Source organism: Dicentrarchus labrax, unplaced genomic scaffold, assembly GCF_905237075.1.
Source record: "Dicentrarchus labrax unplaced genomic scaffold, dlabrax2021, whole genome shotgun sequence".
Taxonomy (NCBI): Eukaryota; Metazoa; Chordata; class Actinopteri; family Moronidae; genus Dicentrarchus; species Dicentrarchus labrax.
In genome coordinates, this window is record NW_026136713.1 from 3,572,927 (window position 1) to 3,588,554 (window position 15,628).

Here is a 15,628-nt window from a genome sequence, read left to right on the forward strand (position 1 = left end):
TGGATGGCTTGACCAGAAATGTAGTACAGTCATTCATGGTTCCCAGAGGATGAATCCTAATGTCGATCCCCAGACTTTTCCTCTAGCGCTTTAAATGAAAATATCTCAACTACTGGATGGATTGCCATGAAATCTGTTTCTGGCCTCAGAGGGAATTGTAATTATATTTTAATTCCCTGACATCAGGTCGCAATAAAATAATGCACACTTTCTCCAGTACCTGTTTTATACTAATGAGATACCCATCCGCTTGAGTTGTACTTTGTGTTTTATGCTAACATGCTAAACAAAGATGGTGAACTAAACATCAGCATGTTAGCGTTGTCATTGCGAGCATGTCAGCTTGCCACTGTGCTGGTGGCTTCAGTGAGGTTGTATCTATTATTAATGATTGACACAACGTGAGGTTGTGAATTTGGTGGAATTTGGTAATATCCTAATAATAATAGTTACTAAAATGACTGTCCTTGTAGGACAAATTACATTCCCCAAGAGGACAGTAAATAAAGTTAGGTTTCTGTTGGGGCTTTCTTTCTGAATATCGAGAGTAAAATGAACACGAAGACCTATGATATATGTTTTTTCTCACGCCTAAAAGCGCATCAGTTAGCCAACGTTGTATTTTGATGATAAAAGCTCATTGTTCCCACGTCTTCTGGTGGGCTTAACCACTTCAGAGTAAATATGTCATCTTCTCGTCAAAGGAACGAAGAGAGAGGTGAGACTCTGCCTCCCTGTTACATAAATAGAGCTAGGCTGAAGTAACCTATTTCAAGTTGTCTTTGCTTTGAAAATACAACTACCACTGATTTTTCATGATTAAACTGAGATTTTCTATGTACATGATCACTAACTATCCTGTAATAATGAATTTAGGAAGAATAACTAACTTTCTTTGATCTACAGAGGAGGATGAATGCATATAAGAGTGCAAGATTAAAGTTTTAACTCTAATCTGTAATTTCAAATTACACATTATGTATTGTGTATACACAGTGCTGATTGGCATGGATTGGATACCAATAATTAGTAATTACGTAAATAAGCAAATGTGACTGATTAATTCTTATTGCACAGGAGAGATTAGTGGCATCCTATAGGTACAATAGAATACTGTACTGTAGAGCATTAATTTGTATGGAAACAAAAGCCCCTTGGAAACAGTTTCAGTTTACCGTTGCTAACAATAGACATTCATATGTAACCACCCAAAAATAAGGTCTTTACATTTTTTGTTTCGCGCCACTGTGGTATTTTGCATGTTAATTCCTGTGAAACAACAAGCAAAGCCACATGCAGCAACTGAGCTGTGAGATGAAGACTGTGGCTGGCCATTTCTCTGCTTTTGACAGACCGCCAAGCATGTTTACTCAGAATGTGCATGAGTTTATACATCAACAGGATATGTAGCTAGGGTACAAGAAGCCTCCGCAGGCTAAATTTAGCAAAGACAGTTAACCTGATCATTTCAGTACTGTCTTCCTGGATGTGTGTCTTCCAGTTTAGTTCAACCAATGTCTAAAACATCTATTATTAACCACTCAAGCTCATGCAACCACAATTGTTTTTAAATAGTAGATGTTGTCAATAAATGTACATCTTTGGTTGTTTTTTTAAATTTTTTAATTTGGATTTTTGTAGGAATATTTATTTATAACAGTGATAAATACAATTGTCTTTTATGATGTGCCATAGAAGAATAAAAAACATGTATTTTCATAAAGAAGTGTCTTGGTTGTTATTTTTGAAAGAAACTCTTTTTAACCATGTTTTTCATGATACATTTTGTAAATTGTACAAGATCAAAGTCACTGTGGGCTTAACTGGTGAACGATATTCTAACTCAGCATCAGGTTTGCAGACCACCCGATGTTTGTCTCGTGTGCGGTTGATCAGGTAAGAAAGGGGATAAGACCACCAATACCAACCTGACTGAATATTGGCTGGTTTCACCAGAGGTGGGCATGGGGCACTAAAAACACAACCTCAAAACCAATCAAACGAGACATTGGGTTTAACTGAACGTTGGATCATGACAACTGTGACTTACTAGTCAATATAATAGACATACAGTCTTTAATCCAGTTTGTCATAAAAGCAAGAAAATACCAATCCTTTCATTATCAGGTCCTGTTTGAAAGTTCACGTAGCCTACTTTTCCAGTCTAGCTGTTTCCATCTGTTTCCGGTCATTGTGCTAAGCTAACCAGATGCTAGTTTTAGCTCCATATTTACAGTACAGACATGAGACAGATGAGAGTAAATCTTCTCATTGAATAGACCCTTTTCATGGCGGACATTTTGACTTGTCAAAGCAGGAAAAGTACAGGTGGGATTAAAATGGCTGCATTCGAATCCAATTAATCCAGTTCCTCTGATATTGTGTATGTTCACTCACTGACATGGCTTACTAAGACACTTAAGGGAATTGAGAAAACTTTAATGTTGTTGGTTACACCTGTGCTTTTTCTGCTGTTTCACAAACTATTTCTTTATCTTCTTCATTATCACTGCAAGCTCAATACAAGTAATTCTACAAAGAAGTAGAAGTATAATTACTATATATAGTTAAATTATATTATAACATATAACCTACAAAATCAGTGAAGTTTGTAGGAGTCCTTTTTGGAGACAAAAATAGGACGGTTGAGTAAAAGTGAACCTTCAGGTCTGAGAAAAGGGCGTGTTAGCAGAGGATCAGCAGTATACGCCTGTCACAAAGATGTAAGCCGGACCAGGGACTGTGCATCACTTTCTCCTCTCTCAACAACTTAAGAAGAAGAAAACCACATCCCCCAACTACTGCAATGGAAACACTCAGCATATAACAGTGGTATCACTGCCCAATGTGTGTAGGTGGCTGGGTGTGTGTTTGTGTCTATTCCTGCAAGCTTACTAACCCTCATTGAAAAGGGCTTTAAAAAGTGTAAGAAGAGAGCCCCTGCGGATTGACACCTCTCTCTTACCACACATCCACACTGCTGCTGAATTTTCCATGTGTAATTGTTTGCCACTGTTTGTGGGAAAGTATCTCACTTCATATAAACTGCTACATTACATGAGTAAAAACTGCAGATCAGTAAACACCAGGTATGAGATTCTGTTACGGTATTCTTTATTTCTTTTAAGCATAGAGTACAAAGAGACAGGAAGTCGAACAGTGAGTGGATGTGATGCAGCAGAAAGTACGAGCCAAACTCACATCAACAATGTCTTAGTATGTGTCGTGCCACCGATTCCCCCGAGCTTGTTTCTTTCCAAACTAAACACGAACTCGTTTGTCATTAGTTTCATTATCAATACTACAGTAATTCATGTTGTTTGAAGTCACTTTTTTTACTTTTACTTTTTACTTTAGTTTGCTTTCCTGAGTTTAAGTAACAATACAACCATAACACTGCTACTAAAAAAATATACATGAACAATAGCAGTTGTGCAGATCTGTAGGCCTGACATATCTGAACACCATATCTGTAACAAATGCTCTGGTGCCACCTGGTGAAGCAATATGCTTTTAAATTCCTGAAGTCTGCAGTAATGTCCCAGAGCCTTTCTGTAAAAAAATATATATATAATAAAATCACATTGTACGATATGTTAAATTTATCTAATTCAATTCACAAATTCAAATCATGGTCATTTTTTAATTTCCATGTTCTCTTTCAGTGTCTAACAGGATTAGCTGTGCCACCTTAAAGCTCAGTCCACCTTAAGCTTTACTAGGCTCAAGTAGGCCTGGTGTAGCTCCTTATGCTCGCCTACAGTATATATACAGTATATATATAAGTCACTGCTCCTTATCCCTTAATCCTGTGCAGAGAGTTCATTTGAGCTACTTATTCAATGAACAGGTTCACTGACTGACTTTAATGTTGCCTTCTTTTGATTACTGGAACATTTCCTGGGTTGTTTGTGACTGGTGAAAAAGGTAAATAAGACGGCAAGGCTCAGGAGCATTGTTTGAAAATGCAATAGGCAAAAGACTTGCTAAGTTTTAAAAATAATAATCCAGGCCAATATATATTGTCTGCACAAGAAGCTACAGAATATTCAGTTATTATAAACTGCAGTGAAAACATGAGGGAAAGAAAATGGACACTTTCTACTTTCTAGCATGTGAGTTTACTACCTAATGAATAATCTTAAAAAGAACGTACATGCATAATCAAAAGCTTTCAGCCTTGACGACAAAAGTACGAGGTGTAAATCTTCAAACCAGATGAAGAAAGTGACAGTTTTGTTCACCGGCTCCAACTAGTCCACTGAAGAATGAATACGTTTATTCATGTTGCTTAGGCCATGGGAGAAAAGGGTGCTTTTATGAGGTAGTTTTCAGGTGTGAATGGATCACAGGGTGTTTCTGAATAAGCGGTCACAAGTTCCCATAAGTCTCACAGAGCAGAGAATGACAGAGTAAATGACAAGCTTAATGTTTGATGTTGCTTTTTGCAGAACTAACATGGCCATCTAATCTTCTAAATATTGAGCTATGATCTGCCCAAGCAGACTCTTGCTCAAAGGGTGTGTCTCTGCTTGACTCTCATCAAAGCAGAAATCAGTTAATATTAACTACAGTTATCAAGTCATAAGGTTGACCACAGCAGCTTTGTAAGTGTGGAGATAAATTTCTCGCCACCCCGCCCTGCTTGTCTGTGTCTACAATGAGCCACTTAGCAGCGGTATGTGGCAATCCCTTTTTTATGAGTGTTCATACTTTCTCTGTTCTCTCAGAGAGCACAGGCACTGCATGAGAAAGAGTAGATTTTACAACAACAAAAAAACATGGCAAAACATTGGCACATGGTGTATCTGTGGAGTGTCTGGCACCTCCAGACTGTTAAAGTAGCAGCTTTCAATCTGGACACCCAGAATGTGCTTCAGAGAAATGGAGATCCAGGAACCCTGTTTGGATTTTCTGTTGCCTTCCACCAGCAGCTGAACCCCACCAGAAAGAACCTGTGAGTGAAAATGATGGTTATGTAAGTTTGAATACGTTAAATCAAAATCTGTATCCGTGTCTCACCACTTGAAGGACATTTCCCCAGATTGCTGGTAGGAGCTCCACGATCAAAACATCAGAACCAGGTGAATGTTACAGGTGTTGTTTACCAGTGCGATCTTACAACATCATCCAAGCACTGTCTGCCCATTGAGTTTGATAATGAAGGTTTGTTTGCCTATTTTTTCTAAAATTGTATGAGTCTTTGTATGTTTAATGGAATTCAATCAGTGGAAGAAAGTGGATAATTTTGAGGTACGTGTAGTTCAGTTTATTTATTTTATACTACTTTATAATTTTACTCCACTACATATCAGAGGGAAATATTGTACTCTTTACTCCACTATATTTATATGACAGCTGACTTACTTTTCAGATTAAGATTTTTCATTAAAAACAGATAAATGCATATAATAAAATGCAAGTAAGTAAGAAATCAATTCAATTCAATTCAATTTCATTTCTATAGCGCCAATTCATAACAGAAGTTATCTCAGGACACTTTTCAAATGGAGCAGGTCTAGACCGTACTCCTTATAACATTTACAGAGACCCAACAGTACCACCATGAGCAAGGACTTGGCGACGGGGTCAAGGAAAAACTGCCTGTTAAGAGTCAGAAACCTAGGACAGACCCTTCGGCTCTAGGTGGGTGGTCATCTGCCTCGACCAGTTGGGGTGAGAGAGAGAGAGAGAGAGAGAGAGAGAGAGAGAGAGAGAGAGAGAGACAGACAGACAGACAGACAGACAGACAGACAGACAGGTGCACACTGCACAGCAACAACAGTAGCAACAACTAAACTAATAGTAGTGACTGATGATGATGAACATGAAGACGATGACCACGACGACGACGACGACGACAGCAACTATGGGGGACAATGAGCAGTGACAATAGTAATAATAGAAACTGTACTACAGTGTTAATTTCGTTGATGAAGACTATGACGAAAAATAACTGACACTTAAGTCAACGAAAATCTGGCCGTGGCAAATGCAGGCGCAACAGCTAAACGCATTTGCAGAACTTCGCACAGTTTCCAGGACGTTTTCACAACAGTTCGGTTGTTTACATTATATTTAGTTGTGTTTAGTTGCACAGTCTTAGTTACACAGCTTTGGCTGATTTCAGTTGACTTCGCTCGTGAGCAACACGCTTTGCAGAGCTAGGTCTAGGATGAAAACGAAGAATTGACATCTGGTCACACTTAACATATGACAACAAGGGCAACAAGACCGTCTGTAAACCATGTGGAGCAAAAATCGCTGGGAAAAACTCCACCAACTTGAAGTGACATTTACAGACGACTCATCCAGAAATACATGCGAAGGTTAGCATACACGCTAAGGTTATTTTATCAGATAAACCACCGTGATTTAGTCGACTAAAATCTGCTAATATTTGGTCTACTAAAACAAGACTAAGACTAAAAGACTTAAGACTAGACTAAGACTAAAACTCTTATGATATTTAGTCAACTAAAACTAGACTAAGACTAAAAGATTTCAGATGACTAAAATATGACTAAAACTAAATTTTCTCTCTAATAGTAATAATTTTATTATAAAAGAAGCTCATGAAGTCATTGCTACTTAAGTTTATGGGGATATGTGGCTCAATAGAGCTGTGACTCTCTGTCAGCCTGGCTACAGTTTTTACAAATTTATACATATTCTTTCATCTTTGCCCACCAATCATCTCATGGCCCCTCAAATTTATAATGTGAACCTTAGGAGGGGCCCGACCCTTTGGTTGGGAACCGGACTAAACTACCTGACTGTATATAAAGTAATTAAAGCTACCTCCAACAACAATAGAAAATGCTGCTTACCCATGGATGCATCAGTAAGAATCTAACAGTGTCATACAGTATATAATACATATATCACTCAGACATTTTTATATTTTAAGTATATTGTGCACGCAATATTTGAATTTAATTGTAGTGGAGTATTTTAACATTGTTATATTGGTACTTTTTCTTAAGTAAAAGATCTGAGTACTTCTACTGAATGTTATTATAGTGATCTTGTAGTCAGTCATTGCAGTGAGCCCAACAAATGTATTTTTCTAGAGTTCCTCAATAGTAAAGGCATAAACAACCAGTGGATGGGAGTCAGAGTGACGAGCCAAGGTCCTGGTAAAAATGTAATGGTAAGCCAAACTCTCTACATTTAAATCATTTTAAAAAATCAATAAAAAATCAATGCAACAGTAATTTTACCATCCTTCCCTTGTAGACTTGTGCCCATCGATACCAGCATTGGAGCCCGGGGCCGGGCCTGTATATCCCTCGCTTGGTGACGGGTCAGTGTTACCTGTTAGGAGATGACCTGCAGGTCGGGAAGGAAGAGAGGACGTGGAGAAGGGTAGTTTGTGATTCTGAACACCTAACCAGACGACCTTTGGACCATGGGTGGTTTGCATACTGCCAACAGGGCCATGGAGCATCTTTTGCAAAGGACAACAAATCTCTGTTATTTGGTGCACCAGGAGCGTACCATTGGAAAGGTAAATTAAAAACAGGTGTTTGTTTCATCAGCCAAAATTAGCAAGCATGTGCAGTATATGCCTATGACTGATTGGAAATGAGATTCATTTTGTATTTTTAAGTTTTACAAATCAGGTTTATTTTGTAAAATCCCACTTTTCAACAATAAACCTTAAAGGATAAGCCATAGTCGCCATGAAAGTACATCTCTTAACACAGCTTGCCTGTGGCTCATGCCCACAGGTTCTTACTGAATGACACCTTCTAGAGATCTTTAAAAACGGGTCATAAATATACACTTTTTATTTTTTTTAAAAAAAGCTTAAAAACAGCTGGGTACTTTCTAATAAATGTGTCTCAAACAGAACTAAATGGTGCACTTGTCAGGTGTTTTTTGCAGAAAGTGTAAGCTATATTATATTTACTCTCAATCACAATATAACTGCATTTATCAAGTCTACATTACTTACTGAAACATACATTAAAATCCTTCTCTCCATGACCCCAATATCTAATCATGTTTTCCACATCATGCAGCATTTTACGTTTTGTTATTCTCTGTTTTCTCATGTGATGCCATTTTAAAGGAATCGTACAAATGCAGCCACTGGACAACCAGGTCTACCCCAGTGAGGAGTCTCGTGAGACCGGGAATTCGGACCAGTTTAACACACAACTCATTCCTCTCCAGAGGGACAGCTACCTGGGTCAGTTTCTAATCTGGTCTACGTCAGTTAGGGCATTTCAAGTCAGACCTTGCTTTATATCTGAAATATTTAAATGGAGATGTGCTTTCCAGTAGTAAGAATGGTCTTTTAAGTATTTAGAGGTACCCTAAAAGTCTATCTTTATTGCTTTATAAGGTATAACTTCCCAAGCTTCATATACTGTTCTTCAGGATTCTCCATCGACTCTGGTCTGGCCCTCATCAGGAAGGGTGAGCTGACCGTCGTATCCGGAGCACCCAGAGGAGGTTACAGCGGGCAAGTGGCGTTTCTCAAGGCAGACCCTGTGGCAAAGAGAAATTTGTCTGTGGAGTTAGTCCTCTCTGGTCCGGGCCTGGCCTCCTCCTTTGGCTACGATGTGGCAGTGTTGGATCTCAATGGGGATGGGTGAGTTTAATTAAGAACTTTATGTCTTTTAAAACCTGAGCTTTTATATTGGTCAGTCCATCAATCCTATACTTTGGTTCAAAGTATAATCATAATGACTGTCCTGACTGATATGATCATTTTAATGAATATTCATGGTTACTTTAGGATGTTTTCTCATGATGTATTTATTCCCATGGTGACCCCATGACCTCCCACGTATGTAGCATGACTTGTCACTTGCACACAAGAAATATCCAAATCTAATGAGCAACGACATTTACTGACCACATTAATTTCCTCCAGAGGATAAACTCTTTCCATGTTGTGCACTCCATGATGTAATCGTCAGTTTTTATTTCATGCCATGACCTTTTCCTTCTATATTTTATGTTTTTAAAAAGTCTTCAAAACTGAACATGTTTCAACAATAACATATTTCTAATAATTTAATTCAATTCCCTTTGATATTGTGGAATTAAAATAAATACTATAATCATACTAAATTAATTAATTAAAATACAGTTGCAACTACCTTATTTACATTAACATTCAGGGAGTTATCATGCTGGCATTATGAATTGTAGTCACAATCTACATCACAGAACGTTTGTACACAAGTGATATCACTACTTAAGAATTCTGCCAAAGCAAACATGGCTCCATGTTTGTGTTATACTAATAATGTATTGTGTACTTTTGGTGTGTGCAGGTGGGAGGACCTTGCTGTAGGAGCTCCGCAATTCTTTGTTAAAGATAGTTTGGTTGGAGGAGCAGTTTACATCTACATCAACAACAAAGGAAAAAACTGGGAGAAGATTGTTCCAACACAACTTCTTGGACATAAAGACTCCATGTTCGGCCTCGCAGTGGAAAACATAGGAGACGTCAATCAAGATGGTTATGGAGGTTGTTTTTATATCAAATAAATTATACATTAAACTGACAGCTAGACAGTTTGTAAGTAAGAAAGCACATTTGGTTTAATTATGAATACTTCATTATTTAAAGTGAGACCGGTTTGTAACTTTTGCTGGACAGTGGCCTCAGTGGCCACAAGTGGTATATAGGATAATAGTTAATACTAAGCAATGTAACCAGCACAAGTACAGTAAGTTATACAGAAGTATCTATCTAAAGTTGGCTAACATCAGCTAACATTACCCACCATAAGCTACTGGTCCTACCAGACCATGTAAGGCTGTGGTAGTGTACTGAGATCATGTGAGCATTTTATTTCTTATGAACTGGATTTGTATGAGGAAGGATATCTTATTTTTCCTCTCAAAGATAGTTTCACTGTAATGCTCTAAAGTTTGACTTTAAGGAAATGTCTCTTTATGTTGTAACCCCACTTTGTCTTTAATTGTGGCAGATATTGCTGTGGGGGCACCATATGATGGTTCTGGTCGAGTATACCTTTACTATGGCTCATCAGACAGCATTAAAAAAAAGCCAGCACAGGTGAGTTTGTGGGGCTTGTTACCAAAAGGTCACCAGTTCAAATATATATGAAAATATTTAGACAGTAAACACAACAGAGCTTGAACTGAGATTCTCATATTTTTACTTCTTCAGGTACTCTCATCTGGATCCAAAAAAGTGACTCTGTTTGGATATTCTCTGTCTGGCAACTTGGACGTGGACAACAATCAGTACCCTGATTTGGCTGTGGGATCGCTCTCTGATTCTGTATTTGTTTACAGGTAACTTTACAGCTATAGAAACAACAACACTTAGAAGAGAAATATATCAGTTTGGAAAATTATTATTATTAATAATAATTAATAATAATTATTATTTCTCTGTTACAGAGCGAGGCCAGTGGTCAGTGTCAGCAGCTCTCTGATGCTAACACCAAATAAAATAGACATCATAAAGGAACAGTGTGATAAACGCACATGGTAAGATGCACAAAAATACAAATGCTACCATGAACCAACTGCAGGCTTATTGGCTTTTGATCCACTGTGTCTTCTTATAAGTCATTTTAGAGCTCAGGCATGCTTCACCTACACAGCACATCCAGCATCGCTCAACCCCACACTGAGTAAGTTTTCCCTATTGTCAGTTCAGTGTTCTTCACAAACAGTGTTCCTTAAATGTACATATAGTTATTTTTTGCGCTAAAATTATCTTATGCTTAATATTACTGGCAGTAGATGTTGAAGTAGTGGCAGTAATATTAGTAGCAGCTGTAATCAGAAGATCCAGTGTTCCAGTAATAATGGTAGTAGTAGTAGTAGTTTGTCATCCTATAACAACAGAAGTAGAAGTTAGCAATAGCAACATTTGGGTACAGGTCTCAGTGTATGTATCTTATTCCTTCACAGTCCTCGACTACACTTTTGAGGCTGACGCTGAGAAGAGAAAAGCGAGGCTTCCTCCCAGAGTGGATTTTCAGGATTTGTCTCGAGGGAGACTGGAGCTGCCTGGACAGAAGAGAGAAGTCTGCACTGGCACCAGACTCCGACTTCTGGTACGATTTCATTGTACAATGTCCCTTTTGAATCACCAAACACTGGACTGCACACATTATTATTGTGATTGTGATTCTTATGCACTTAAGCACTGCACCAGTGCACCAAGGCAAATTCCTCGTATGTGAAAACTTACTTGGCAATAAACCTGATTCTGATTCTGATTAAACTAAAATAAAAACTCTTCCGTTCCAGCGTGATATCAAGGACAGGCTGCACAGTATCCCTGTCTCTGTCACTGTGTCTCTGTGGAGCTCCAGTCAGACAACCAGGACGAGTGCAGATCTGCCCAACGTTACTCCTGTCCTCAACCTCTTCCAGCAAAAGAGCACTGTCTCAGAGGTATGAATGTGTGTATATGCTGTATCTGTGCATGTCTATATCTCTCTTTTTATTAATGAAACTATAATAGCTAAACTAAAAAGACAATAAAGATAATGTTAGGGGCTAATCCAAGTTGTAAAACAAAAACTATTTCTGCTCTGTTGTTTTTCACAGATTACCTTAATAAACAAGGGCTGTGGCAGTGACAACATTTGCCAAAGTAACCTTGAGTTACAGTACAAGTTCTCTTCCAGGAAAACACAAAATAATAAAGATGTTTTCAAATCACTGACAAGGTAAGAAAAGATAATCCAAAGCTAACCAAACTCAAAAACAAAGTTACCAGTAACCATCTTGGTTCCTGCATTACATGTGATTGAACCCTAACTCATACTCACCTGGGGTTGTGTCATGATGATGATTGATTTTAGAGAGGATGGCGTCGCAGTCATCACTCCATCTGATGAAGACATAGCTTTGGAGATCACTGTGACTAACAGGAACGGGGATGACGCACACCAGAGTCACTCCATCATCAGCCTCCCAGATACTCTTCATTACTCTTCTATAGTGTACAGTCCTGCAGCAGTAAGTATTCAAGTGCTCTGTAGTGGAAGAACAATTTATTAGTGTGATTAATATGAGAAGGAACTGTGTTCGAAGGATGTCTTTGTAATTTCTGGTATTATCCCAATTCAGACACACTTTCTTGATCTTATTTATTCATTTGTTTATTACCATTTGTATATGTGTATATATATGTAGGCTACATTGTATCCATAGAAAACTAATGTAATGCAACTGAAGTACATCTACTCAAATACTATTCTCAAGTACAAATTTGAATGAGTACTTTTGATACATCAAGCACATTTTGCTGATACTACTTACATACTTTTACATAAGTATGGCTTTGAATGCAGGACTTTTCGTGTTTGGTGTTGATACTGTCTGGATACTTCTTCCACCACTGTAGGAAACACAAGTGAGTTGCACAGCCAATGAAAAGGGAACACTAATAGACTGTGAACTGGGAAACCCACTCCGAAGAGATGCTGAAGTGAGTACTGCTCAGTTTCCTTCATGTGTATCACCGTCTGCATCTGTTGTATAATTTTTTTGTTTTGTTTGTTCCCTTCAGGTTACATTTTATGTCATACTCACAACATCGGGCATCTCGCTGAGTACAAAAGACGTTAACGTCACTCTGCAGCTTGAAACGTAAGTAGGCAGATCAGAGTGGAAACGGGCACCTGTTATTGATCAGTGGACTGAACATGATTATGAATAAACATGTTCCTGTGATGTAGGACAAGTGTGCAGACCATACCGCCAGTTGAGGCTTTAGCCAAAGTGGTTTTTCAGCTTGAGCTGCAATTATATGGGTAGGTACTGAATGTTGTTTTTATTTTCTATTAAATTGTGTTATTTTATGAGATTATGTTTTCTTTTGGTAGTTTCAACGCAGATATCAAGAACCTCATCTGTATTTATGCTATTCTTAAGTTCTTATTCTTTCTTATCTTATTTTTTTTCTCGTCTTTTTGTAATACAATATACAAAGTTATTGTTAAAAAGCCATGAGCAATAAATTCAGGCTTGAAATTTGTTTAAAATGCTTTGGAATAATGGATAAATGTCAAAGAATATAACATTAAGGTGTATCTTTGTTTGTCAGACTAGCCAGGCCTTCTCAAGTGTCACTTGGTGAAAACTTGAGGGGTGAGAGCGCCATAAAATCGGTGAATGAAATCGGAACTCCAGTTCAATATGAATTTAGGGTGAGCCATCCTTCGCTGCGACTGTAAAAAGCCTTTAACTGCGTAGTTTAATTTCTTTTACACAAACAGGTGAATGTCTTATTTTTCTAACAGATAACAAATTTGGGCAGACCACTGAAATCTTTCTCTAATGCATCACTAAACATCTACTGGCCAAAGGAGAACTCTGTAGGAAAATGGCTTCTGTACTTGACTCAGATCAGCAGTAAAGGTGTACAGTCTGTCCCCTGCTCACCTGTAGACGAGATCAATCCACTTAAACACGTGAAGGTAATAAACACCTCTACCTTTTTGTTTTATTGTTCAAACAGTAAGCAATGCCTGTAATAAACACCTGTAACCTGCTCATGTTTGCTATTGAGGGATGGCATGACCCCCCCAGGAAAAGACGTGAAGCTGAGCATGAAGCCCTCTCTACTGACGGATTCTCTTTTCTTCCAACCAGAAGGAAATACAAAACCCTAGTAAGAAATCATCATTATTGTTTAAGCAACGAAAGAAAAGGCTGTAGCCTAAAGCTGAGTGTGTCTGTTATGTGGGAGCCTCAGGCCTGTTGTCCTCTCTTTCAGACCTGCTCTGACGGACAGAAGTGTGTGGAGATACGCTGCCCTCTGCTGGGTTTGGACAGTACTGCAGTGGTTGTTCTGCATTCACACCTGTGGAACGCCACTTTCACAGAGGTGTTTCATTTCTTAAAAAAAAAAAAAAAAAGCCTCCCATATGTTTGAAATGGATCAGCTCTGACAGATAACAGTGATGAAAATGCTTAATTGTTGGTGCTTTAACGTCATGTTTCCAAGAATTATTCAAACTGACTTTTAGCTTTTTGGCTCTTTGTTGCCTGTTGCTTGTTGTTAATTGTTTAGTCCATAAAATGTCAGAAAATGTTGATCACTGTTTCCTAAAGTCCTAACGTCCTCGATATCTTGTTTTGTTCACAACCCAAAGATATTCTGTTTACTGTCATAGAGGAAAGAAACCAGAAAATAGTTCCCATAGAGAATTCCACTCACTCATTTATTTTGCCTCTCCCATTTAGGATTACAGCTCCTTGAACTACCTGGACATTGTTGTGGATGCTACTCTCAGTTTAACAAACTCTCCAGAGAATATTGGACTTAAGCCAGAGAAACCTGAGACAAAGGTAAAACCACAAGTGTTTTAAAATATGTAATTTGCTCCTCCATATCCCTCCTTTGGGCTCAGATAGTGACAGTGATATTGCAGTAAATACCATCACACTGATGTAACTAACATGACAGACAGGTCATCTCATGAAGCTGCTGTCTACACACTGAACTCTATCTAAACAATATACACTACTCACAAAAAGTTAGGGATATTCCACTTTCGGATGAAATTTATGGAAAATGTAAAAAGTTGATGCTACAGTGATATTATATTGTGAAAGTAGGGCATTTAAGTAGAAGGTCAAATTAAGATCACCTGGAAAGGTTATAGTGCATTTTATGTACATTCTGAAATTTCATCCGAAAGCCGAATATCCCTAACTTTTTGTGAGTAGTGTATTAGTGACTCTGAGTTTGTGCGCTTCTCACCTGTTGATGCACCTCATAACCCCACTTTTATGGAATAATTGTCCACAGGTAAAACTGACAGTGTTCCTTGAGAGAAAGACTCAATATTTCACCAAAGTTGCCTGGTGGATCATCTTCCTGACAGTCATTGCGTTGCTCCTGTTGTTGGCTGTTCTTGTCTTCCTGTTGTGGAAGGTAACAAATGAAACCAATCTATAATAGTTTGTTTTAAGGACTGCGGTGAACCTGCTGTGGAAGAATGATTCATAAGATAACACTGCTTTTCCATGTATCCAAGTGCTAAAGATTCTACAGGACATCCTTTTATTTCATTGATCCAGTTGTTTATTGAAGTTAGCTGATAGTTTAATTACAATTTTCTAATTTCTACATACAGATTTGCAGTATGCAGTCATATTATAAATCACTGAATAAAATCTTCTAACAAGTTGTACATTAGTCTGAAAGTATACAGTAGTCAATTTATAAAAGTACCACTGTATATATGTATAATGTAATTTTCTTTCACTTGATGCTTAATATTCACAATCTATTTCTTCAAAGTCTCAGAATACATATATAAATTATGAATTAATTTACTTTCTACTAACTTGCCCAGTAAAAATGTAACAATAATGAATGTTTCTATCCTTGTCAGCGGGGCTGCATCGACTGCCTCGCTCAGAACAAGAAGCTACATAATGAAGATCCAAACTCAGAGACTGCTCACCTTAAAGGCTGAGAGGAGAAAACAGGGCCTGAGCCTCAGTGGTACGAGATGTGTGCCATGAACACAAGATAATAAAAGGTTGATTGACTCATCTAACTACTAGTGCACAATTATGTGACGGTACATGGACATCTTTGATCTTTTTTTTAGTCACATAGTTTTTACTGCTTTTGTAAGAAAGAAATGCAACATAC

At 38.0% G+C, this 15,628-nt stretch overlaps 1 protein-coding gene across 1 annotated transcript; it reads left to right on the forward strand.

The window, feature by feature from the left end:
• Nucleotides 1-3,821: 3,821 nt before the first annotated feature.
• On the forward strand, nucleotides 3,822-15,525 carry LOC127375230 (integrin alpha-6-like). The gene is made up of 26 exons (XM_051421213.1): nucleotides 3,822-3,927; nucleotides 4,731-4,957; nucleotides 5,045-5,166; nucleotides 7,074-7,153; nucleotides 7,240-7,510; nucleotides 8,078-8,197; nucleotides 8,389-8,602; nucleotides 9,294-9,490; nucleotides 9,957-10,045; nucleotides 10,160-10,287; nucleotides 10,396-10,485; nucleotides 10,567-10,631; nucleotides 10,915-11,060; nucleotides 11,257-11,403; nucleotides 11,560-11,681; nucleotides 11,817-11,973; nucleotides 12,362-12,445; nucleotides 12,527-12,606; nucleotides 12,696-12,770; nucleotides 13,064-13,166; nucleotides 13,260-13,436; nucleotides 13,529-13,630; nucleotides 13,736-13,846; nucleotides 14,206-14,310; nucleotides 14,774-14,899; nucleotides 15,363-15,525. Exons 2-26 carry the CDS (start codon nucleotides 4,782-4,784, stop codon nucleotides 15,444-15,446), a joined length of 3,171 nt encoding a protein of 1,056 aa, XP_051277173.1. The 5' UTR covers nucleotides 3,822-3,927; nucleotides 4,731-4,781; the 3' UTR covers nucleotides 15,447-15,525.
• The last annotated feature ends 103 nt before the right edge of the window (nucleotides 15,526-15,628 follow it).